Source organism: Xiphophorus hellerii, chromosome 5, assembly GCF_003331165.1.
Source record: "Xiphophorus hellerii strain 12219 chromosome 5, Xiphophorus_hellerii-4.1, whole genome shotgun sequence".
Classification (NCBI taxonomy): domain Eukaryota; kingdom Metazoa; phylum Chordata; class Actinopteri; order Cyprinodontiformes; family Poeciliidae; genus Xiphophorus; species Xiphophorus hellerii.
In genome coordinates, this window is record NC_045676.1 from 26,427,172 (window position 1) to 26,452,334 (window position 25,163).

Consider the following 25,163-nt stretch of genomic DNA (forward strand, 5'->3'; position numbering starts at 1 on the left):
GCGGGTTGTCCCGTCAGACCGTCAGTTCCCAAAACCACACTGACGGTTTTCACACACACCAAAAAAAAAACCTTGTAAAGGCCTACATGGGGTGAGTGTGACCCCGCTGGACAGAGTAAATGACCCCACATCTTAAAGCTGGAGGTGGGTTAACATTTTCTTTTACAAATGACAGAAATAAAACAGTTTTCATTAAGATATTTTCTATCATTCAATCTGTTAAATGACCTGAATTCAAAGTCCAAGTAAATAGAATCTGTAAAGCAGGCTTGTAAAAAGAGATTGCAGTTCTTGGGTGAGCTTACATCACTCTGGAAACTCAAGGAGTGCATAGTTGGAATTAAAAATCAAACAAAAATAAAAAGATTAAATCTTCAAAACCGGAAACTTTCAGTTTACTGATAAAATCCATCGCCCTGTCCTACCATCCATATGATGACACACAGTGGTGGCACCATTATGCTGTGGTCTTTATGGCTTTCTTTAGCAGGGACAGCCAAGTTAAAAAAGAACTGCAGAAAACTTTTGGGTGTTGAGGTTCACCTTGAGGTAGAACAAGAACTCTTAACACACAGCTAAGTGTGCTAGAACGGCCTAGTCAAAGTCCAGACCTAAAGCCAACTGAAAATCTGTGGGAAAACATGAAAACTCTTTCAGACAATTTTCATCCAATATAACAAAGCTGGACCTACTTTGCAAGGACAAACTGGTAAAACAAAACCTCAAGTTATTCATACCGATGGCTTTTCAGATTATTATTTATTAAACCCAGAAGTTTATTTTTGAGAGGAAATGCAACCAGCATATTTGAAAATGTAAATCAATGGAAAAAATATATTAAAATTTTGTGTTTGTTCACCTTTTATTTGCAAAATAATAATAATCTTCCCAGTTATCAGTGGAGCTCATTTCAATGGAGTTAAAAATGAAGACACATATTATATTTGCTGACCAGGTTTTTGTACGTCTGAAGGTCTTTGGTGACGAAAACTGCTAAATTACCTCCAGTCAAAATAAGCATGTTTGTAAAATGAAACTGTCGCTTTAAACCCAAAACTTTTATTTTTTAAAGGTTTTATTGGCTCTAGTGGCCTTTATTTGATAGTTAATTGACAGGAAAGTTGGTAATGAGAGAACGGGGAAGACATGTGGCAAAGGTCGCCAGGCCGGGAATCGAACCTGCGACGGCCACGTCAAGGACTAAGGCCTCCATACATAGGTTGTGCTTAACCCCTGCGCCACCACAGCACACCCTTTAAACCCAAACCTACAAGGCGTGTGAATAACTTTTTCAACGGTTTGGTTTCCCGTCACGACGAAGTGCTTCATTATGTTGGTCTGTTGCGTAAAATCCCAACAGAATACACTGAAGTCTGCAGACGTGACCAAACACTCAAAAACGGGGGTAGAAATACTTTTGGTAGGCTCTGTTAAATGAACTCGAGTTAAAAGCATCGTGATCCGACACCGTGAACCCATCCGACCGACTGAGTCATCCAGAAGGAATCTGTGAGGTTAGGCGGCCATTCCGCATCCAATCATCTTAATTTCAGCCATCATCTTGTCTCCTTCATTCCCATCTTCCTTCTTGTACGCTGGAGGGAATGTGGATGTGTAAAGCGCCGTCAGGTGGCGGACGGCGGGGCCGGAGCGACACCGATAGGCGGGGGAGGGGTCCGCTGACAACACGTCCTAACCAATCAGAGATGCGACTTTTGACACCGGGATTTTAAGCAGAAGCTAAGATGCGGCTGACTGTAGCTTGTTGTTATGTGACCTGAAGAAACAGGAGGAAGAAAACGGTTGGAAAACTTCCTTCTTTTTGTTCTTTTTTATTAAAAGCTTTACAATATATGACAAAATATGACTAGAGTAGGATACAAAAAAAACAAAACAACAAAGTATCGGATGCCAGTGGGTCAGACATTTTGACAGACCAAGCAGCCATGTTGGTTAAAAGTCACTGAAATGTACGACAAGATGTCTGCCCAGCTTATTTATGTACAACTTTTTACGATATCTAACCCCCTCGCTGAGAACACCAAGCCGAGCTTATTCAGAATAGGAACGCTAACCTAGACTTGTCTCTGTCCTATTTTTTTTTACACTTTCTATCATTATTTTCATTAGAACATAAAAATAGTCCTTCACAAAACGATACATTATAAACATAAAATAATACATGAGAACAGCCAATAAAAAGAAACTAAGGGTGCATGCTTTTGTTTTCTTGTTGTTAAATGAGGTAAACATGTTCTGCTGACGTCAAATTAAAAATATAAATTATACGTCTGATTTCACAACCGAAACCTGAATTTTATTCTTCCAAGCATAAAGTTTGAAGAAAGAAAACGAAAGTGAGCTTTTACATTTTTGCCTCGTTTCCAGCTAAACATAATTTTTTTTTAAAAAGTGAGTGTGTAAAAAAATACATTTTCCTTTGGAGGCTCTGTGCTACCAACATGGCTGCAGCTATTAAACCTTAGAAAAATTCTTACTTTCGCTTTTATTTACTTTGAAAATAAGAAAAAAAAAAAAACCCCACACACCTAATTGTGCGGCTTATTATAAGCACTTTTTAAAAAAAACAAACAAAAAACAACAAAACAACGTTTTAATGCCGTTTTAAACACGTAAAAACAGCAAAATCCAGGATAGAAAATGAAAATCATTTTGTTTAAGAGTGACCCCGGCACCCAGGAGTCTGACATCACAATCTGCAAAAAAGAGAGAGAAAGAATGGATGGGAGTCAATACATGCGGGTGAAGTACGTCAGCATTCAGAGCACAGAGAAGCTGAATGAAAACTGGCTTGAAAAAAACAAAAACAAAGAGACAAAACCCAAGTGATGTGAATGAAATGATGGTAGTATCTGCTGCTTTGAGTGGACAGGAGTTAAATGGACCCTTAAATGTGTTAGTGCACAGTGCGAGAGGAAAACTCTTTTGTAGATACTTATAAAACGTCCAAATTCTGTCCTGGGTATTAAGAAAATAATTGAGGACAAAAAAAAAACAAAAAAACACAAAACCCCTAAAGGTCACACATTTGATAAAATATCAAACTTAAGTATCATATTGGTATCGGCGATACTGGCCATGTATTTCCTTGGTATTGTATCGATACCAAATATCGCACATCTCCACTGACCCGTTTTTCTTTAGTCAAAGAAGCCGGCAGCGAGTTTTGAAAGGTGAAAACTGAGTGTTCACTTGCTTTGAATTCCACAAAACAACATATAGAAGAAGAAAATGCAGCATCATTAGACAGTAAAAGTTGAAGGTTGTTAGGAGTAAGTAACAAAAACCTCATTGAAGCCTTAAAAAAAGCTAATTGAGTGAAACCCTGTTCTGGGTAAGAGACAAAGCAGATGGATTGAGCAGCACAAACATATTATTCCTAAAAACTGAGGTGAGTTTTGGAGAACTGACGCACAGGAATGTCCTGAGTGAGCATGCGCCTCCAGTGACGTCATAAACCAGGGGGAAATGAACAATTTTAAAGGAAAAGAAAAACAACAAAAGAGATGGTTTGAAGTTATCAAGGATAAAAGGTACGAGCTAAAATCGTTTCAGAAAAAAAGTCCTCCTTCTAACTGGTATAACTCCACTGCCCTCATCAGACCTTCTTGCTGCCTCTTCACAGCCCGGCTTTTCTCACCTGCTGGCTTTGAAGCCTTTGAGCTTCTGGACGAAGAAGTTCTCCAGAACCTCGGCACACTGGTAAAACGGCGAGTCGCTGGGGTTGTAGTACCGGCAGTTGTCGAAGATTTTGGTCATGTCTGCTACGAACTCGGTCAGCTTGACGTACTCCCGCTTGTGTAACCTCTCCTCCATGGTGGACAGGTCTGAGGGGAAAGGTTTGACGGGACAGTTGAGACACTGAACTGCTCACGACAGGGAAGAGCTGTCACGTTGTAATTGGACGCAGCAGATTGATAGTCAGGTTTCGCAGTAAGTCGTGCTATGATTCGAATCCTCCGATTAGGCGGTGGATGAAGAATGCTAAACCTCTGCCAGAGCTGACCTCGAGCGTCTCCGGGGCGTCCAGATGAGTCGCTGACATATTACCTATTTATCATTCCTGAGGGGAGCGTCGTTTCTGCAGCAGACAACGTCAAAACCAAACCGCAGGAATGTTTGAAAAAGCAGGAAGTTACCAGAGCTTCCACCGAAAAGAAGCTGTCAGTGTTGGGAAGCTTGTTTAATCAATTTATAGAGCGATAAGGAAAGAGAACAGAAAGCAGAAGAGGCTTCAGGTAATCTGCTAGAGAAGGGTCCAAACAAACATATCTAACTTTTTCCCCAACTCCCCCTTCCATTCAGCTGACCACTGGCAACGTTTCAAAGACCTCCTTTTACTTCTTTTTCCCCCCTCCGTCGTCTGATTTCATGCTGAACCCCCTCCATAAATTACCAACAGCTTCAGCCGCGGCGGCTACAAGATCGCTTTTATGTTGCATTTGTTTTGAAAGCGGCGGACGGACAGGAGTTTTCCAGGACCGGGCCGACACATAGCGGAGTGCGGTTCCACGGGGAGGCCGCGGCGGGGCCCGGAGAGACGCTCATTAACAGTTTGTTTGGATGGCGGTTCAAAATAAAAAAAAAAAAAGCCCTCTTCCTCCCCCCTAAACCCTATGCCGTTGACGCAAGTCACCGTTTACATGGTCGGTTTGATCTGAGTTGGAGGGCTTCCTTCAGACGGCCGGCGCTCTGAAAGCTACAGATACAGAGCGTGGGTGTGGCTTCCAGAGATTACAGTAATTATGGAATAAAAACAGAAGAAACCGCCGCATCAAGCAACCCGCTCTCATAAACATGTAGTCGAAATTCGGTGGCGGCCGCTTTTTTCTTTCTGCAACACAAATGCACGACGCGCTTGCAAGTACAAAAAGCCAGATCGCAGAGTCATGCAAAGACAAAACGTGGAAGCAGCTCGAGAATCTTAGGCGTGATGAACGTCTGCTCCCATATTCACGTCATAAAATACAAGAATTTCATCTATTTTAAAAAGGAGAGGGATTTATTTTTTAATTTTTTGGAGAAATTCAATACTGACTCATTTGTAAGATTTATTTTGCAGCGGGAAACTGCCACTGTAGCTTTAATGACTTTACTTACAAACATATTCATTGAAGTTTAATTGAAGGATTCACTACAATCCTTCATAATAACAAATGGTTTTTATTGTGTCGCCTCACATTTCTTGATTAAAGCCACTGCAGTACTTTGCAGAAGTATTTGAATTGCTCAAATTTCTTTTCGCTACAACAACAAACTACCTGTATTGTCCATTTTATTTTTAAATGTGAAGCAGAAGGAAAATTATACATGGTTTTCGGTGAAAAAAACGTTTTCTGTGGAGTTTGATGTACATCTATGTTCACTTGGCGGTGCACCAATTACAGTTTTTAGTTGACAACGATCTTTAAAAAGCCTAACTTGCCAATTCTGATTTTGGCTGATGCCAATTTGGGCTTAAACCAAAAAAGACATGTTGAGTAATTTCAATTAAGCAGCACAAAACAATCTTAATCTGGACCAAATTTTCAACACTCACCCATTGGTTCCTTGATGACTTTGTAGTAGTCAGGGGCGTCATTAGTATCTACTGGTTCCAGGAAGGGCCAAGCCATTTTATGTGCCTGCAGAGGAACGAGAGACAAAAAAAACGAAGAGGGGAAGATGCTTGAGAAACTGAAACCAAAGAAAAACAAACGGCTCCGTGAAAATTGCACTGAAAGCAGGTGGGTCAACACAGATGTTCTACTCCAGTCTCTCTTTCTTTCTTTCCCCATTTCTCCTTCACATAGAGACAGAAAGGAGAGCAGGCGGGGGAAAAAGGGACAAGAAGAAACGAAAACACAGAGGCTCGGCACATGTCCAAATAGGAGAGGCCGACCCTTCAGATAAGATGGACACCGAGGACTTTTGTTTTCTGCTCTGGGGCTTCGAGGAGCTGTCAGTGTAGGCCAGCTGATCGTTAAACTGCAGCTGATGTGTTTGTGCGTCGGTAATGTGGAGTAAATCTACTTTACCCAGCTAGACTACATCCAGACCAATCACCAACACCGGGCAGCAACTCTGTTCACCTGTAAGGAGCGCAGTATCCGTCGCAGGCCTTCATAGTCCTTGTCGGTCAGCGGGGTGAAGACCGTCATGGCGTCCTCGGTGGATTGACACTGCGGACACACGTACTCATCGATGTGGTTCGCCTCGCTCTGCAGGATGCCCACACAGCGACCGTGGTACCAGTTCTGACATCGGTCGCAGCCGATGTAAAACCTGGGAAGGTTACAAAAAACAAAAAAAACCAAACTTGGTGCATAAGACATGTCTTCCTTCACAATTATGCATCACTTTGTGTGAATTTATATATATGTGTGTATACATATTCACGTTGAAATTTGTGGTTGTAACACAAGAAAACATGGAAAAGTTCAAAAGGTGTCAATACTTTTGTGAGCTACTGTCTATTATGACGTTATTCATGAGAATGTTTCAGAGTGTAAACTTAAAGTTAATGTTTAAACTCTTTCCTAAATGACATGCATGTAGGGCTGAAACGATTGATTGATTGTGATTAATTGACTAAATCAACTGATTTAGTTATCGATTAATCGTTAACTCAAGTAAACAAACTAAAAAAAAATTGTCATTTGCTGAAAAAAAAATATTCAAAGCTGTAATTATATCAAAACTGTACAAAATAAAAATAATCTATTCTTGTCTGGAAATAAGTCCAAGTGACATAATTTTAGCTTCACTTGGATCAACTTCACTAAAAGATTACTGTTATTGATATAGCATTTTAAGTACTAAACTGTTTATTGTTTTATTCAAAAAAGGGTATTTGTTTGTGTATTTGCATCAATTAATGTATTTCTACAATTGTGTAAAAAGGTCTAAGTGGCTGAATGAAAAATCGTCAGAAAACAGCAATAAAAAAAAGATCAGATTAAAATGATTAATCAGCAGTGATCAATTATTCGCCAGAATGGTCAACTAATCGCCAGAATGATTGATTAATCGTCAGGATAATAGGCCCTTAAACATGTATATTTCTTCTGGTTGGTTATTTTCAAATACCAAAACCTGTGTCAACAGATGGCTCATGTTGATACACACACACATGTGTATGTATGCACACACTCCTCCTTACTGGGACTCATCGTAAGGCGTCTGACAGATGCAGTAGAGCTCCTCCGTGCTGCTCTCTTGGCCCCGCTTACACTCCACGCAGATGTAGTCGTCCATCTTTTTGGCCTCCTTCTCCGTGATGCCCACACAGTCACCGTGATACCAGTTGGTACAAAGGTCGCAGCCGATATAAAACCTGTGGAGAGATGGGAGAATGATGATTTTAGAGTACTCCTCTAAAATATTTGCAGATTTAAAAGCTAACTACAACTAAATCTCAAGGCTGAAATTGTAAAGTAATAAGAATAGAATAATCTAGAATAATCAAAATCTGACATGACCAGCTCAGTTCATGTTGTTCTTACTTTGAAAAGGACTCAGTCATTTGTTCCATAATTTTAAAGTCCTGCTACTGATAATAATTGGATGCCAATGTGTTAAAAGATGACATTATTCTTGCAGTAAAAAAAAAAAATCTCAGTGTGGCCGCTAATATTCCGTCGTGGAGTTGACCTGAATTCAAAGCCCAAATGAACAGAAGCTGTAAAACATGCTTGTCAAACAAAATGGCCGCCTTGAGCGTCCTGTCATCACTCTCAGCTATGGAAACCCAAGGTGTGAACTGGTGAAATAAAATTCTGACTTTCATCTTCAAAAGCCAAAATCTCAATAACTGATAAAATCAATTAACCACCCAGCCCCAATATTTGATAAACCCTTGCATACTTGGTCTCGTCGTAGGGAGTCTTGCAGATGCAGTAGAGCTTTGTATCCTTCTTGCTCTCCTTTGTGCTTGTAGTCGAGATCATTTTCTTCTTCTTGGACTTTGCCGCCGACACCATCTCCCTCTCCTCCTCCCGTTTCCTCTTGTGCGTCGAGGCGACGGCGGTGGCAAGGTGGTGCTGTGAGGAGACGCCGTGTTTGTGAACCGCAGCTTGCTGCTTCTGACTGTGGGCGGCGGCGGCTGCGGCGGCCTGGGCCGCCTGTTGGGCCGCAGCCTGAGCCTTTTCCTTCTCTCGCCGAATCCGCAGCAGATCCCTCTTTAGCTCCTCCTGACGATTCCAACGCAGGGAAATATGGAGTTTAAAAATCAGGCCTATTTCTGTTGAATTCGAAATGCTCTTTGTCAACGGAGTTCTCCAGCACGTCGACGCTTACCTGAGCCTCCAGCTGCAGCTCCTTGTCGAGAAGCGCTCGTTTTTTCAGGATCTCCATCTTGAGGCTCTCCTTGTGTCGGTAAAGGAGCGCGGAAAGCTTACTAGCATTAGCCATCCTCCTCTTGGCCTCCACAACCTCTTCCTTCTTTTTCCTCTTAGCTGCCTGTCTTTCATCTTTGTCTATCCGGTCCAGAATGAACTTCATCACCTGGTTGCAAACAATCATCCTGAATAGAGATGGAAGGAAAATAACAGACAGAGAAAGAAAGAGAAATGACTTGTGACAAATGTGACGGTAAAAGTCAGAATGTCCATAAAAATCAACAGAATGGAAATTTAAAACCAGGGACAACTGAATGGTTGCCATGATGAGAGGGTTTCTCAAACATGCATGAAAGAATCAAAGCAAAACTGTTTTTGATGAGGGAATAACATTACAACATGATGTAAAGCTCAAATTCTGGCCCTTCAATGATTTTTAACACAAAAATACAGCGAGCTACAAATTTGCTGGGGGAAACCGTGCTGGTAACAACTGTGACTTTCTTGTGAGTTCTGTTTCAGGATTAGGTTCTTTCTAAACATGTTAACATGTTTAAATGAAAGTCGAAAAGATCAACAATAAGAGAGTGTAGGCCTGCCTAAAGGGTAACAGTGAAGCAGAAAAAAAACAAAACAAAACAGGCGGTTTAAGTTTTTCTTATCTTCAAAGAGCCGCAAGTTTAAAAATATAACATTCAATAAATTTTAAAGAAAGAAAGGTTACGTGCAGGGCTACAAGGCTCATGGTGATTGATGCTTCTAATTAAATTATCAAACAAATATTAGTGATGAATAAGTCAGAAATAAAGATCCACAGATAAAGTCTGCACTGTGAGCGATTCTAAAAGCAAAATGTGTGTTCATGACTGCAAATCCATGTTATCCATGGCCCTCAGTGTGTTCACTCGTGTTTGCTAGTGTTCACAACCGAGATCGAAAGTCTGTGCCTCGTTCTGAGTGGCATCTGTGTGAAAAACACACCAACGCAAACATGGCTGCCGAGGTCAGCGGTAGGCCAGCGTTGCTATGGTGAGCACGCGGAGGCGAACGAACAAATGCGGGCAGGCATGTAGAAGAAGCTAGACAGAAGTGTTTGAGATTGAGAGGTAGTCTGGATTTGATGTTTCAGGTGTATGTGAATGGGCAGTGTTGACACAATGTCTGCAGACATAAACGTATGGTTGTCAAGGTGAAATATTGGTCAGAGTTCAATCTCTAGGCAGGATGAAATCAGAAAAAAGCAACAAAGAGTTGTTTTTCGGGGCAGATCTCTGAAGGGGTTGGAATTGTGCTGCCAGATTAATGTTTTTTTGCGTGTGATTCTTATTATTAATAACTGAAGTTGCATTTTGTTCTTTGGTTTAGGATCACTGGAAGAACATACTGTTATTATAACTTAATGTTATGAAGTCTCAGAGGAGAAACTAGCACAGAAAACCCATGACAATACCAGAATAGCTTAAAACACAAACATGGATGAAATTTCAAACAAAAACAGATTTTTTTCTTCCCCCCAGATGGTTGACACATAATTTCTGTGTTGGTATAAGAATTGAATCCAAAACCTGCTGCTACCAACCAGAGAGCTGACTCACATTCCCAACGGGCCGCAACATAAACCTCTAACCTCCCCAGACGAAACTTTACTTACTAAATAAAACTCCCCAAAATCTTCACAGATGAAAACACAAAAAGAACACTGGACACACACACACCTCTGATTTTCTTCTCTTTCTGCAGGTGTCATGGTCTTCTTCTGCTTAAGGTGCTCGATCACAGCGTTTTGTTTCATGACCACCTGAAAAACATGTTGCACGTTGTCAGCACAAACCATCTGAATGAGAAGTATCGTGCACAATGAGTCGCCACTGAAAAGGAGCTACGTATCAATATTAAACATAAACAGGCTGCACTGAATGTAAAATACACACATTTATATATTGTGTACAAGGTTTCTGCAGTTTCCACAAACTTAAAAGTCCTTTTTTAAGACCATTATGGATGAAATTTAAGATCTGTATTGCAACATTTGAAGACATGAATTACTGTCCATTCACTTTTTTTTTTTACCCTATTTGTCTTAGCTGCATCTGTGGCTCTCTATTCTCTTTTGGTTCCATGCTCCATGTTCCTTTTCTCCCTTCTTCTTAGCTCAATATCCCTCCACAATAACAACTTGGTGGGGAAGAAAATGTTCACTAGACTGGTGCTTGACTACCATGTTTAAAATGGACTAAACCGTCAACTTCAGAGTTTGTGAAGATAGTTTAGTGCAACGTTTGTGTCGCACCAAATGCTGTTCTTAGTAGCACTGGCCGTTTATGTTTCTGGAGTTTGACTTTCTGGGGTCTTTGACTCTTTAGTAGCAGCATTGCGCTTCTCACACATCTGGCTCTCTAATGCCAGGCTGCAGCATCGTATGGGTTGGCAACAGAAGTTTGCAAGTGTCAAAGACCAACGTTGTCCAGCTAACCGGCGACAGATTTGCAATGATAATAGAGGCAAAAAGCTAGCTATCTACGTAGCAAGATTAGAACAGAAAAGCCCCACGAATTACATGAATTGAAGACTTTTTAAGGATGCTCCGACACCTGGTTGCTGTGTTCAGACTGAACATGATTTGAGCGTCTGGTTTACATGCAAAGTTTATGTGGACGGGCGTCTATGGCGCGTCAAGAAGTCTTGTGGCTCATCTCGTTTTGAAGCGTGAGGCGCTTCCAATGCAGCCGACGCTACAGTAGGAAAATCTGAACCCTTGTTGCTGGACTCAGAGCGTCAACCAGTCAGAGACTCCGCTCTGAGACGGTGTGGCCTGTAGTGGATGTCCTGCCAGGACATGCAGGCACCGATTATAGTTATCAAATCGTCAAACTGGGCCTGGGTAAGACGAAAATAGCACTGGTAGCAATCCTCCTCAGCTAGTCTGTGAAACTCACCAAAATCACAACACCTCTGAGTTATCTGGTGAATTCAAAGATGATGCTTTCAGTAAATAAAGCCAAGCTCTCTCAATATTTCATCTGCCATTGTACAAAGAGACAGGGAGAGAAAAAACAAAGGCAAGAGGCTCCTTCCAACGTGCGTCTAAAGCGATTCTGATGCTTGATATCAAGCGTCCATCTTGATTCCCTGACGTGTGAAACACGTTCAGTTTGGTCGCAGCGTTACTGGTAGTTTTGGGACAGCAAGGCTCTCTAAACAGAGGCAGTAAAGTAAACACCATCTCAGAGGAGTTGTGGGTTGTGACTGGTTTTTTAAGGACACTGACTGGGTGAAGACTTGGCTTCAGTGGTTTCCCTCCACAAACGCACCTGCTTCTGTATAATGTCGCTCTGGTTGGCCGCATTGAGGGCGAGCTCCCTCTTGGCGTCTGCCGCCTGCCTCTTCTTCTGCTGCTGCTGCTCTCTGAGCTGCTGGATTCTCTGCAGCTGCTCTTGGACCGAGGCCGTCTGGATGGTAACGACATTTCCAATCTGGGCAGAAATCAGTCTGTGTTTGAACTGAGCCATTTCAAATCAGTTTAGTTTCCATGCCGACAGGTAAATAATAGCGTGGTGTGGTTGGGTACGGTACCTGTCCTCCCTGGACTGAGGTGGTCCCGCTCTGCTGTATCTGGATGGGAAGCTGCAGCTTGATGTGTTGAGGCAGAGACCCTCCGCCCTGCTGGGCCTGGAGCTGTGCCAGAACCTAAAGATGACAAATATTCACATGATCAATGTAACATCCTCTAAAAGGGGTGAACTATTCCTGTCCCTGGAACTTGCCCAGTTTGTCACATTAAAACCACCAAATGTGGCATTTTATTGGGTTTTTTATTTATTTAATAATTAGTAGTACATTTATTGGAAGGTGGAAGGAAAAATATTTTTTCAAAATTATTTAGAAATAAAAATATTAGGTGTGTATTTGTACCACTGAGTCGATGCTTTCATAACCCATCTTTCACAACTTTCAGTATCCTGTTGCAGTGTTTCTGGGTTAAAATCTAGACTAAACAATTTATCACCCAGTTCAAATTCTTCAAAAATCCAATCTCTAAAGCACTGACGGCTATCCAATTATTGTCCAAAAATGTATTACTGTACTGATGGTAACTCAAGCAGATAAGACTGAGCTTTTCAAATGTTGTTTTTTGCTGCAGATGTCATCTTTGCCACAAATAATCAAGCACTCACTACATTAATGTTGCTTTTATTATTTTAGGCGATAAAATTTTTATTTTCTCATTTAAACATATAATTTTGCTATTTATTTGAATCTTTTAATGTATTTCTAATATTGCATTAAAAGGCTTGAATAAAAAAAAAAAATCAACAAAATCTACATTGTTTTTCTATCTGATTTATCGTCAGAATAACGGATAGAGTAATAAATAAATAAAATAAAAAAATAATTTTGTACACTTAATTTTTTCAGATTTCTTTTTTTAATGTTTAAAACATTTTGTTCCACTTTCTGGTTATTCTCCATAACAAATTCACCCAAAAAGCTCATTGATGACTTTTATGACGAGATGTGAAAAAATGTGAATGTCAGCTGTTCTGTGCTTTACTAAAAAATAAGAAAAGCAAAAAATTTAATAAAAGAAACACAGACACACAAAAACCCCACATGCCTATACCTGCTGTGGGAGTCCGGACACACTGATGAGCTGGGGCGTCTGCTGCAGCTGGAGCTGTGCGGTTCCCCCCTGACCTTTGACCTGCAGTGAAGTTGGGGACTGGACAGGCATGTGGGCCTGGGTCTGTGGGGGTAACTGGCCCTGATGGGTCGTGGACGAAGCGCCGCCAGTGGTGGTGGAGAGAGGGGTTGCCCCGACTTGGATCGGAGCGGCGGCCTGCTGCGCGGCTTGGGTTGCGGTTTTGCTCGACGTGGAGTTGGGCTGGCTGGGAGATGAAGTGGCTGGAAAGCAAAAAAACGGAGCGCGAGAATACAAGACGCCGGGATAAACTGAGTAATCTTACACTTTTTGAGTTGTGCTGCTGTCAAACCTGTGCTTGACGTGGGCGTGGCGGCGGAGGGTAGCGGGGTGAAGAGGAAGCGCTGCACCTGGCCGTTCGGCAGGGCTGCTTGCATGAGTTGCTGGCCGGGTCCTGGAATGACCGTGACCCCCTGGGGTATGACCTGCAGCTGGCCGGTGGTCTGACCCTGGCCCTGAACCATCACAGTCAGGGCCTGTGAACCAGCAACGCCAGCTGGTCGCTCCACACCAGACCCAGCTTGTTGCTTCTGCGGTTAGCAAAGATCAAACAATTGTGCATTACAAAACTATTCAATCAAGATTAACAGCTTGATTGAATAGAACTAAGATTGGTTCCAACTTCTCTACCTAATTCATCAATATTGTGCTTAACTGACAAAAATAAAAAAAATAAAAAAAAATTTAAATTTAAAAAATCAATGTTTTCAGTTCAGTGACGTGCAATAGTACACAATTTATATGAACTTCTGGCGATTTCAATGTTATTGTTTCCGAATGACAAAAAGACATACAGCCTGTGTTTGGTAGCAAGTTGCCTTTGAGTGTATGACTGCATAAAATTCAGATACACATCAGTTTGGATTGCTAAGTGACATTAGCCCAACTACTGATTTCAGCTGTTGGCAAATGATACCAATTTACTGTAAGGTTTTCCTTATCCCATATTGATGTCAGAAATCTGTAAAATATCAACCCAAAAAGCTATTATCAGATTATGTCGGCCTGCATCTAAAATCTGAGGTATAAGCACTCCAACAGAACCAGATCGCTCCAGAATTTCTATACAGCAGTGCTTGAATCCCGCAAACAGAGCCAGTGGTAAATTTAAATGTTTCTATTTTTGACTGAATGAATAATATCACTTGGTCAAGCCTATTCTAACATACCACTCTATAATGTAATTACTGTATTTTTCGGACTATAAGCCACTACTTTTCCCCCACAGTTTGAACCATGCGGCTTTTAGCCCGGTGCAGCTTTTCTGTGGATATTTCTTCAACCACCAGGGGGCGCTTTAGCCGGAAGTGAATCACTGAAAGTCAAAATTGGAACTCAAAGAAGAAAGCGCTGATTTTCATATGGAACAAGCACATGCTAGCAGAGGACACGATGGAGAAATTTATTCAAACTCATACCCCCTTGTCATGGAAACCACACGACGAAGTTCATATGATGATGCTTTTAAGTTGAAGGCTATTGATCTGGCAGAACAGGAGGGAAATAGAGCCGCTGCACGTACGCCATGGTTCGGTGTTGGAGACGCAGGGCTGCGTCCTTAATTGCAGATTTATTAATCTGCGGTTCTTGTGGAAATCTGAGTGCGGCGGCGATACCAGCGGTTTATATATGTACGTTTCCAGTTTTAAAAAAACCTTTGTGGGTGCGGCTTATAGTGAGGGGCGCTCTATAGTCCGGAAAATACGGTAATAAAAGTATGTATGATTTGTGATGATGTCATATCAGTTCATTATTTGCATCGGTCAATACTCAAACATGCAATTTCAGTATCGTAAGCGAAAAAGATGTATTGCAACACATCTAGTTTACTGACCAGCAATAAGAAACGTTATGTAATTTCTTAGCTACTAGCCTGTAGGCAATCATCTTACTGCTAAAGTAATATTTAATGTGTTAAATTGTATAAACTTTGGTGTTTTTACAGAATAAACTGAAGAAATTAAAGCGATATGTGTCTTAGTGATATGCAGCTAAAAATACGTCCAAAAAAAGTCCAAATTAGAAATGATTTTTGCTATTTTGGTTGGCATTTTCAGACAATGGCTTAAATATAAAAATAAAACAAACTGATAAAAAGAGAAACAGTCAATGAGTTACTGATTGAGATGTGTAAAAGATAAAAAGAAGTCACCTTCCTTGGTAGAAAAATAGAAATACTGTAGAAATAGTATTGCCCACTACTGTATGTTTTCATTTCTAGCTGACTAACAGATGCGCGCACACACACACACACACACTCACACACACACTTCCAATGTCAATTTGAGATCAGCAGGCAACACAGGATGCCAACCTGTGTGAGCTGCGTGAGCTGGGCCATGGTGAGTTTAACCTGGCCCTGGCCTGGCGCCCGCGGGGTGCCGGGCGGTGTTTGGCCAGCTGCCTGTCCCGCGGCGCTGGGGCCGGTCACTCCCTGACCTGTTACCGCAGTGACAGCGCCGGCAGCCGATATTGCTGTGGAAACCGGCTGGCCACGGATGATCTGTGTCACTACCTGCTGTCCGCCCTGACCTGGAGGAAAAACAACGAGACACAATTAGAAACCGGGAGGCCACTGTGATGTACACAGAGCGGGTCACTGTTCCATCTGTGGTTTAGCTTAATAATACAAAAATCTGCACATTTATTCTTGGAATTCAAACTAGGGATTCAGAATGACATTACCTTGCTGGAGCACAAGCGGCGTGCGGAGAATCGTCTTTCCAACAGCTCCGGACTGCTGGATTGGGGTCCGGATCATTGTCATCCCTGGACGGATCTGACCGCCACCACCTAGAACCTGAGGGGTGTTTATCCGATTAAATATTTTTAATATAGCACCCACTTTTCTAAACAGGGTTCCAACACATATTCATGTGAGAACTTCACATTGTTCCAGATAAAAATTGGCAGAGCTTTAAGAGAGCTTTTCACTCTTAAGTTATAAAAACCCAGGTTAGGCCTGAAATACAGAATCTATCAGTACAGCTAAATATAACTCTATGTTACATAAGCTGCTTTTATGAAAAGACAGCATAAAAATGGATAATAAATATCTACAATAGGAAATTTGTAGACACTTTTTAAAAAAATCACCATTTCATTTCTGGTTTTTAGGTTTTAAAATTGAAAAAAAAAAAAAAAAACAGTTATAGAAACAGCACTGATACATTTTCTTCAGTGGAATTTTGATGTTTGTGAAAAAGGATTTAAACAAATAAACAAAAAAAGCATAGTTTCCTATGCATGTAATTCTGTGGTCAAATCTGCTGGCAGAATCTTTCCTGTAAGACATATCAAAAATTTGCTATAAATAATGTAAATACAGCAAATTCAAAACATTTTTAAGTGTTTTAATGGACGGTGGGGACGAAAACCAGCAATGTGAACGTCTGTTAAACGTTTAAATTTAAAATGGCGTCCGGATAAAAATACAAACGAAAATAAACACAACAAGAAACGACAGTCCAAGTTGCATTTGGGAGCGATAAGAGCCAGAGTTGTACCTGCTGGTGGGAGCTGGGGGTACTGGGCTTGATGTTGAGGGTGGTCGTGCGGGGCTGGAACGGGGTGAAGGTTTGGGCGCCGCCTGCTGTGCTGGACGGGATGATCCCCAGCACTTTCTGCTGAACCACACCTGCACAGAAAGCCAAGACAGATTACAAAAGCTCCTAATGCCTCGAAAACGTTGTTTTCAACTGGTGTAAGACAGTAAAGCAGTCAAGAAAGTGTAAGTAATGAAGACTTTCAAAGATGCGCTACGATAAGTAGTCAAAAAGAAGTTCGCTTTTGTAGGAATCATCAATTATGTTCACATTCTCCTGGCAAGTAGCAGCTTCAAAATATTGAGAAGCCCATGATTTAATCACTAACGCCACAAGTGAGCAGTTGCACAGTCGCCCTGCTGTAGCACAACTCAATCCGTTACTTGTGGGTGTCTCGCTTTGCTTAAGAGCCAACTTTTGATCACAATCTTTATAAATATTAGTCGAGGAGTTAAAGAAAAAAAATAAAATCAAAGGCTCACTGAAAGCTTAGTTGGGTTTCCCCCAACATACCTGAGCTCCTTTATAAATTATGCATGGACCAGCAAAAACCCACTTCTTAGCTTAATCTGACAAAGAGCGCGTTTCATATTTGCTCTCGGCCTTCCTGAGCTGATGTGAAACTGCTGGAGGAACTGGAAACCACAAGTGTGACTTCTCTGCTGCCTTCTTTCTGTGGTTCTGCAACTCTAACCCGAGAGGTAAGCCCATACATCAAGGGCTTCCCTCTTCAAATAAAGATGTTTAAATCCTCCCCCGTAATACTGGTAGCTGCCGCTCCGGTCGCACATCAAAACACGCTTCTGTTGGGGGGGGGGGGGGGGGGGGGGGGGGGGGTAAAAAAAGAAAGCTCGAGATGTCTGGGTTGCAGTGAGTGGAGAGGTAAACTCTTATTTAAAAACACGAAAGACGAGTGTGTGTGTGAAGGGGGAGGGGAGGAGTACAGATGTACTATAGAGGGCTACCTGTCTGGGAAGCAGACCTCAGGGTAAACTTGTTTCCCTGCCTTACTTCCTTAAGCTGTTCCAAAACAAACAGGGCACCAAGCAGTCACGCTGAATAAATACACACGTCTATTAAACGGCCACACTCCACCTGAGCTGACATTCCCTTTCACAGCGACTTCAAAAGTAAGAAATATCGCGTGCGCTGCATTACTCTTTTAACAGAATTCCCTTCAAATGTTAGTTGTGTTTTAATAAAGCAGATTTGAAGTCCATTCAAATAATCAAAAGTATTATTTTTCTTTTATTGCCCCATAATTTGATCCAAAGTTCTCTGAACAAAGCGTTTTCTGATTTCTTGCAAAAGTATTTAGGCACATTTTGTTGTAATAAAACTACAAGCTTAAATGTTTTGGATTTGATGTGACAAACATTGACATTACAGTGCAGAACTGCAAAGTGGAAGGAAATTAATGTACGGTCTTGACTGAGTCATTGCAAAAATGATTCACTGTGCACTAATTGCAGTTTTACAGCTGATCTTTAAAAAGCCGGACCTGCTGATTCTGATTTCGGCCGATACTGATGTTTTTGTCTGAGAAGTTGCTAAATATAGAGACAACGTCGGTGAGTTGGCAACAGAGTGGTGACAAATGTTTACTGAACACATGCAGATGTGATTTGGGGGGCGGGTCTGTCCGTCAGACAGAGCAGATACACAAAAATAAAAACCAGGGCTGATCTACCGATGCCCTGCTACAAAGAGGAGTTAAGAAAATGTTTGCAACAATTTGCAGTTTTGTTATTAGTATATATATATATATAAATATATATATATATATATATGCGTGTGTGTAATTTATTTTTTTGCATTTAAGTTAAAAACACCGTTGTTTGTAAATTCATCATGTCGTATATTTTTAGCTTCACTTGGTCCAAATTCACTAAAGGAATGCTATATTATGGCATTTGAGCAATAAAATGTTTCCTTTCTTACTTTAAAAAAAGAAACTGAATAATTGTTTATTTCTATCTTTTAATGCATTTCTAGTATTGTATAAAAAGGCTTTAGTGAATAAATGGAAAATCTGTAGAACGTGCCAAATTTTATATCCGACTAATCGATTAATCAATTATTCTGACTACAGAATAATTGATGACAAAAGCAATCGTGGGTTGCAATTTTATTGTGCACTGCTCTAATTCACTGAAGTTTGTGGCTGTAACATGGAAAAATGGTAAATAAAAAGACACTGTATATAAAGCGCTGCTACTTTAAAACCAAACTTTGAAAACTGTGCGACTAATACTGAGCATGTCTCTCCAGCAGTCCCAGCCTAATTTGAGTCTCAAAATATACCAGTCATTTGGGGTTAAAACTTTTTTTTTTTTTTTAAATACTATATACTCTCTCACTGAAAGTGGCAACAAGCTAAAAAATTTTTAAGTTGCACCAAAAAATCTAGACTTCGAGGTTGGTGGCAACATCATCATTTTTAAAAAAAGAAGACCAGGTTGGCATTTTTATAGATCTGTGGCCTTTTCTGGCACACTGAGCTGTTTACAGCAGCTGGCAGGTAATAAGGTGAACCTAACGAGCCGTCTGCGACACGTCCTAAACGTCTCAGGTGTGGGCCCGTAGCAAAGCAAAGAAAAACAAACACACGTGCGTCCGGAACGAAGCCGTACCTCCCTGCGTCGTTGGCACGTTGACTGTGACGATCTTGCTGTTTGCGGGGAGCGGCAGCTTCGCCGTCACGACTTTTCCGCTGGCCGAGGTCCCTGTGATGTGTAAAGTATGCCCACTAGAAGTGGCGACAGGGGTCTCGCCGCCTGATCCTGAGAATTTAAAAACACACAAAGTGTTCAAACCGATTCAAGACCTTTATAAACAGAGAGTTTTTTCCTCCGAGTTACCTTGTGTGCTTTGACCCTGCTTGACCCAGGTGGCGAAGGACTGCTGGAAGTTTTTGTTCTGCTGGAATGTGACAGGACTGCCCATCTTGGTGGACAGCACCACCTTGGCAGTGGGGGTGCCCTGGCCGGAAATGGAGCCGACGATGACTTTGGGCGTGGCGGCGGGCGCGGCGGGAGTCCCGGCCGGCGTGGCTGTGACGGAGCCGGACTTCTGTTCGAGACGTTTCTGCGACGGGGAGACCAAACGCTCAGCAGGAGAAACACAAGAACGTATAGAAAAGAATATCTAGCGCGCAAATCAGAGATTTTAATCGGAGAATTATGTTTGGATCCCATCCGAAAACATATTTAGCCTTTAATGCCACCCACATGAGCCGTGCTTCAATTCATGGGTTTCTTTAATTAACTGATAAAAATCAACCAACATGCCAGCTGGGGAAACCGAACTGACCTTGGCTTGCTCTGCTGCCTGGGCCTTTTCTTTCTCCACCCTGTAAAATAAACATGTGTTCACAAACAATAAGCACTTCACAGAAGTTATTTCAGATTCAAAACACCTAAAAAGGAACATTTCCACTCGATCTTCTCATATAACGGGCATCATGAGCCCCTGATTCTGTTATTAAACAGAATAATCGATTATTTAAATAATCGTGAACCAATTTAGTAGTCTGTTAATTGCTAACTGGAGCATTTGGACTCTAAAAAAGACTATTTGGTGAAAAATAAAACACATTCAGGGTCGTATTTAAACCAAAACTGTACAAGATATATATACAAATTTTGCATTTAAGACAAAATCGAATCTTTCAAATTTAGTATAGGAATGTTTTGCTATTGCATTTTAGGAAATAAAATGTTTATTTTCTTATTTTAAAAGAATATTGATTTATTTGCATTTTTAAAAAATCTTTTTCCATTATTGTATGTAAATGCTTAAGTGGAAAAATGTGCAGAATGCTCAGATTTCTTTTTAAATCCGATTAATCATTAGAACAAACAATCAGTAAAGAGAGAATGAGAGATTTTTTCTAATATTTAATCACTGGCTGTCTAAATAAAAACATGAGGGCCTACAATGGCTGGCTAAGTGCAGTGAGTGATTTGATTTTCTGATTCAAATAATAGCAAAAACGCAGGGTTGCTCCTCCATTTGGAATCAAAATGACTCATTTTCCTGGAATAGCTCCAAAAAATTTAATTTTATCAACAGCTGCATCTCCAAAAGGAGAAGAAACGGTTTCGATTAAACCCTTTAAACCTCATTTAAAAGCACAGCAACACAACCTGGGGGCTACTCTGCTCACACAGCACTGGTTTTTGTTTTGCTGAAAGGATAATTGCCCCTTCCCGTCCCCCTGACCTTTCTGAAAAGGCCCTTATCTCCCAGAGGTCCAGCTCCTCCTCAGGCACCCATGTCTCGATCACCACTGGGCCGGTCTGCTTCGTGGGCTCGGGCTTCTTGGGACGCAAAGCACTGGAGCGAAGACCTTTCCTCTGAGGAGTGTGTGTTTCTGGAACGGTGGACAGGTAGGGAGGAAGAAAAAAAAAAAAGAAGATTATTGGAAGCAACTTTGTCAAATATGTGGACGTAAAGTCCATCTAAACATTCTCTCACACATATATTGTGACAGATCAGTTCTTCATTGGGGAATTTAGATTTTCCAAACATTTTTAACAAGCAAGTACTAACAGTTGGTATGACGTTTCACAAAACTAGCTAAGCTTGGTGGTAGGGAAGCTAGGGCGGTCATCCAGCAATTTACCTTGTTTTTGAGTTAAAAACTGTTCAAAGTTGAGAGGAAATTTGAAAATATCACTAGGTAATTATGTGCTATTGGGAGACATTATCTACAATAACCAAGCATCAACTATAAAGTCTTAAAAACCCCTAAAATAAAACAAGCAAAGCTTAGCCTGGTGGGGTTGCAAGTAAAGTCTGGTGGCCCACCAGGCTTATAATACAAACTGGGGGAAACCCTGTCGTATCTGTGTATAGAAAGAATAAAAGACTCAAAAATGTAGTAGTAACTGAAAAATGCCTCCCATAATAAACTTAAAGTTAATTATGAGTGTACTAATGGGTTTCTGGTTATTAACTAAAGGCAAAATGTATGTCAGTAATTTGCTTATTATTAGGAAATGGGAGTGGAGTTCAATTGAAGCAAGGGAGGCTGAAGCATGGCAAAAGAAGACAATATTTTATAACTTTGTCACAGTAGTTGATGTACCATATTCCAGAAAATTTCTGACAGTTTGATATTTATCTCAAGTCATCTTTGGTCAGATGACTTCAGAGCGAAGTCAGCGACTGGCAGGTCTGTCACTGAATGATCAGAGTACAGATTTTAATTCACATCCAGAAATTTTCTTTCAGAAAAAAAAACCTCACTGGTTTTAGCCACAAATCACTTACATCTGCACAATATTTGCCCTGCTATCTGGGAAAAAAATCCCAAACTTGTTTATCAAAATACCAGTCTCATCAACTCATGATCTTGCAAGACGACTGTGTAGGAATCGTGTAAATGACTAAAACAGAAAACGCAATTTACCCTTTGGCGTCTCGGGAACTCCGAGAGGGCAGATGATTTTGCGGATGCAATACTCTGAGCGGATGCCGTAGGGTCCCACGTCACGCCGCTTTATGATCTCGGTGGTGGTGATTTCGGTATCCGAGGTCTCTGTTGCAATGAGTGGGGATAGGGCTTTGGTTGGTATGGTGATGAGGACGAGACCCCCGCGCCCAAAAAAAACAAACAAAAAATTGGAGGAAATCCTCTCTAACATAGAAACAGTAACAGCCAAATGAATGTCTTCACTGGTTTTTAGGCGACAGTAGGAATAAGTTGGAGAATAAGTTTAATAATATACTTATTACATATATGAGAGGTAATTTCCAACAATTTACAATTCTCTACAAGTTTGTTTACTTTTTTATTTTCAAAAAACTGAGGACACATTCGAGGGTCTACCTGTACGCGTCGTGCCTACGGCGGCAGACGGTTTCACGGCCATGTCGTCCCACCTCAAACAGGCCCATAGGAGCCTCAGCATGAGGCTCACTCCAGCCAGGGACTTCACCGTCTGCAGCCGGTACCTGGATCCAGTGGCCAGAGGAAGTGTTAGTCACCCACAAATGCGAGAAAACATTTCCAGTTGCCCAATTGGCCAACGACAAAGTTTCCATTATATGCCGGTGTCGTAATGACTCCCCTCGGAGTGACAGAAAACAAGCTGCTGTACAATCACGTACGTAATTGGAAGATGCAGATAAAAAAAAAAAAAAAGACTTCTGGGAATATAAACGCTGCTGTTTATATTTCTGCCAAACCAACAGCAGTGGCTTTCATTTTTAATAAATACTTTCAAGCTCTAGTTGAAGTTTAGGATGGCTGCTCACTAAAAACCGTATCAAAGAACACTTATTTCACACAGTTCGTTTAGTCACAGAAAATTTACGACAGGATGCCGTTCATCCACAGATGATGTCCAGAAGAAGGCATTAATCTTGCTTGGGCCATTATGGCCGGGAATTCTGTCCTGACAATGAATTTGGCTCTTGGACACTGTGATTAAAAACATCTTGAACATCTACAAAAACATGATTATCTCAGGGCTTTGAGTGCGGATGGGGTTTGGTAGATCTGCACATTCCCATGTGTGACCGCCAGTGGAAAAGTATGCACAGGCTGCAGGGTTTGGTCGGTGCAGAAAGTGAACATGGTGACACCTCTCTGACCACTGGGTGATTCATGTCTGCTCCGAGACTCTGAAGCTTGGTCAAAACAACCAGAGGAGCCTGTGTGACACGAGACCGGGAGCCGCAGTAGGCTCTACGGGCCAAAACCACAAACGGCAGATGGGAGGGAAGAGACACAAATGATAAACCGACAGTGGATACACCTTTCTGACACGACACTTTTTTTACTGTATGTATAGCAGGTGATTTTAAGAGGGAGCCCTTTAAATGAGTGCATAAGTTTGTTATTTTTACATTACGAGGATACCTTTTTCTTTTTCTGATCTACACCTACGTAGAGTCTCTTTGGATCCTCAGGTTAAGCCTCAAACTAGGTTTATAGTTGACGAATTGAACTGGGTGCAAAGGGGCACCTATAGGGATCTCACCTGCGCACTGTTGAGATGTCTGGTTGTGCACTTCTGGATTTTTGTACAGCTGGCTAAGTTTTTTAGTTGATGCATTTAATTGCAGCAAAGGGGCGTCCTCTTTAGTGAATTTTAACTGGTAATAGCTATAACTATGACACTTGAGGAGTTTTGAGAAAAAATATTTACAGACAAATGTGTTATCTTAAATGCATATATATATATATATATATATATATATATATATATATTGTAAGGTTTTAGGCCTTTCAATAGTTTCTTTAGTTTGTATATCCCAGTTAGCGATTAATCATTGCTAAATTAACTAGGCTACTACGACCACCGGGTCATGGTGGTCGTAGTAGCCTACCTGTAGTACTACGTATGTAGTAGTACTCGAATATATACAAGTTATATTCGCGCTTTAGAAAGTTCGCGTTGAACCCGCGCAAGCGAATACAGCGGTATTACAGCCCCGGCTCCAGAAATTAATCTACGCAGCTAAACGTAGACAACATCGGTAGCCTACAGGCTACTTGTTAGCAAACTTAACGTGCTGTATTGGTATTAGCTAGTCATCTTTTAGCTAACATTACCTGCATCCAACCGCGTTACTCAACTCAGTCGGTTAGTTTGGGGTGAAGCTGCGAAGTTCTTTGCGTTTTGCTGGTTTGCGGCGTTATTCTAACACACACCTGACTAGCTGCAGCAGGTCTTCGTCCCTGCCGCACAGGTGTAAACCCAGCGCGAGCGTCTTAGCGCTCATGTTGCGTTTAAAGGCGGCTCGGAAAAACAGGTCACGGCGTGTTAACAACAATTAAACAGTTTTAACTGCTGAAAACAGTGACAGAGGACACAGATATGGGAAGTGCAGAAGCCCCTACTGTATAAAATTAATATAGGAATAACAGAAAGTTGGCCATTCTAAGGTAAAAACAACAAACAGCTTCCAGTCCAGAGGGGGCACAGCTGAATCTGTGGGCGGGCGATGCCCCCCAATGCCCGCCCATGCCGCCGGGCCTGGGTATTGCGTTTATCATTAATGCGTAAGTTGAAGCCATATTCCCATAAAATGAGCCTTCAGAGAGTTTATATAAATATCAGTACAACTGTACCTGGTCTGCAAGAGCACCTTTCAAATCGTACAGTTTGCGTTACGTCACTGGTGACTCCCACCAGTGACAGCTCGCGAAGCCGACCCGTGTGGGCGGAGCCATGTGCTCGGTTCAACTCGCCCACTATAAACGAAGCTTAAATGCCACACCCCTCAAGATTGTTGTATTTGGACGCGAATCGCGCGCGACACCTTTCACGCAACGTGGAAGGTGTTCTTGCAGAGCAGATCCCCCCCCCGCCCCCCGTACCGGTTTTTATATAATCCCTCCTTGAAGGCTCGGTTCAAGAAAATATTGCACCGCCGTTCGTCGCGTCGGTTATAAACGTCACTGCGCCTGCTCGGAACATGCGCGCTCAACGCAAACTTTTAAAAGCGAATCGCGCGCGTTACTTTTAACTCTAACTTGACGATTTGGAGGAAGTACCCCTGCATTTGCATTGATACAATCCCTCTAAGACTGTTCATTTTTCGGAGAATACGACACCGACGTTC

At 41.6% G+C, this 25,163-nt stretch overlaps 1 protein-coding gene across 3 annotated transcripts in view; it reads right to left on the bottom strand.

Moving 5' to 3' along the window:
• Window positions 1-1,543: 1,543 nt before the first annotated feature.
• Window positions 1,544-25,163, bottom strand: part of LOC116720784 (nucleosome-remodeling factor subunit BPTF) — a 43,085-nt gene continuing 19,465 nt past the window's right edge. The window contains exons 16-36 of one of the 3 annotated variants that reach the window (XM_032564209.1): window positions 22,420-22,544; window positions 22,000-22,128; window positions 20,808-20,958; window positions 19,896-19,935; window positions 19,445-19,670; window positions 19,217-19,366; window positions 16,545-16,675; window positions 15,724-15,838; window positions 15,353-15,570; window positions 13,331-13,568; window positions 12,961-13,241; window positions 11,913-12,026; window positions 11,651-11,812; window positions 10,055-10,137; window positions 8,299-8,524; window positions 7,867-8,192; window positions 7,163-7,336; window positions 6,093-6,285; window positions 5,561-5,645; window positions 3,662-3,848; window positions 1,544-1,777 (exon numbers count right to left, since the gene is read on the bottom strand). In XM_032564209.1, coding sequence (XP_032420100.1) covers window positions 1,741-1,777; window positions 3,662-3,848; window positions 5,561-5,645; window positions 6,093-6,285; window positions 7,163-7,336; window positions 7,867-8,192; window positions 8,299-8,524; window positions 10,055-10,137; window positions 11,651-11,812; window positions 11,913-12,026; window positions 12,961-13,241; window positions 13,331-13,568; window positions 15,353-15,570; window positions 15,724-15,838; window positions 16,545-16,675; window positions 19,217-19,366; window positions 19,445-19,670; window positions 19,896-19,935; window positions 20,808-20,958; window positions 22,000-22,128; window positions 22,420-22,544 — 3,391 coding nt within the window. In that variant the 3' untranslated portion in view covers window positions 1,544-1,740. Of the gene's footprint in view, window positions 1,778-2,095; window positions 2,718-3,661; window positions 3,849-5,560; window positions 5,646-6,092; window positions 6,286-7,162; window positions 7,337-7,866; window positions 8,193-8,298; window positions 8,525-10,054; window positions 10,138-11,650; window positions 11,813-11,912; window positions 12,027-12,960; window positions 13,242-13,330; window positions 13,569-15,352; window positions 15,571-15,723; window positions 15,839-16,544; window positions 16,676-19,216; window positions 19,367-19,444; window positions 19,671-19,895; window positions 19,936-20,807; window positions 20,959-21,999; window positions 22,153-22,419; window positions 22,545-25,163 lie in introns of those variants that run through there. The other 2 variants (XM_032564208.1, XM_032564210.1) reach the window with 2 other exon arrangements.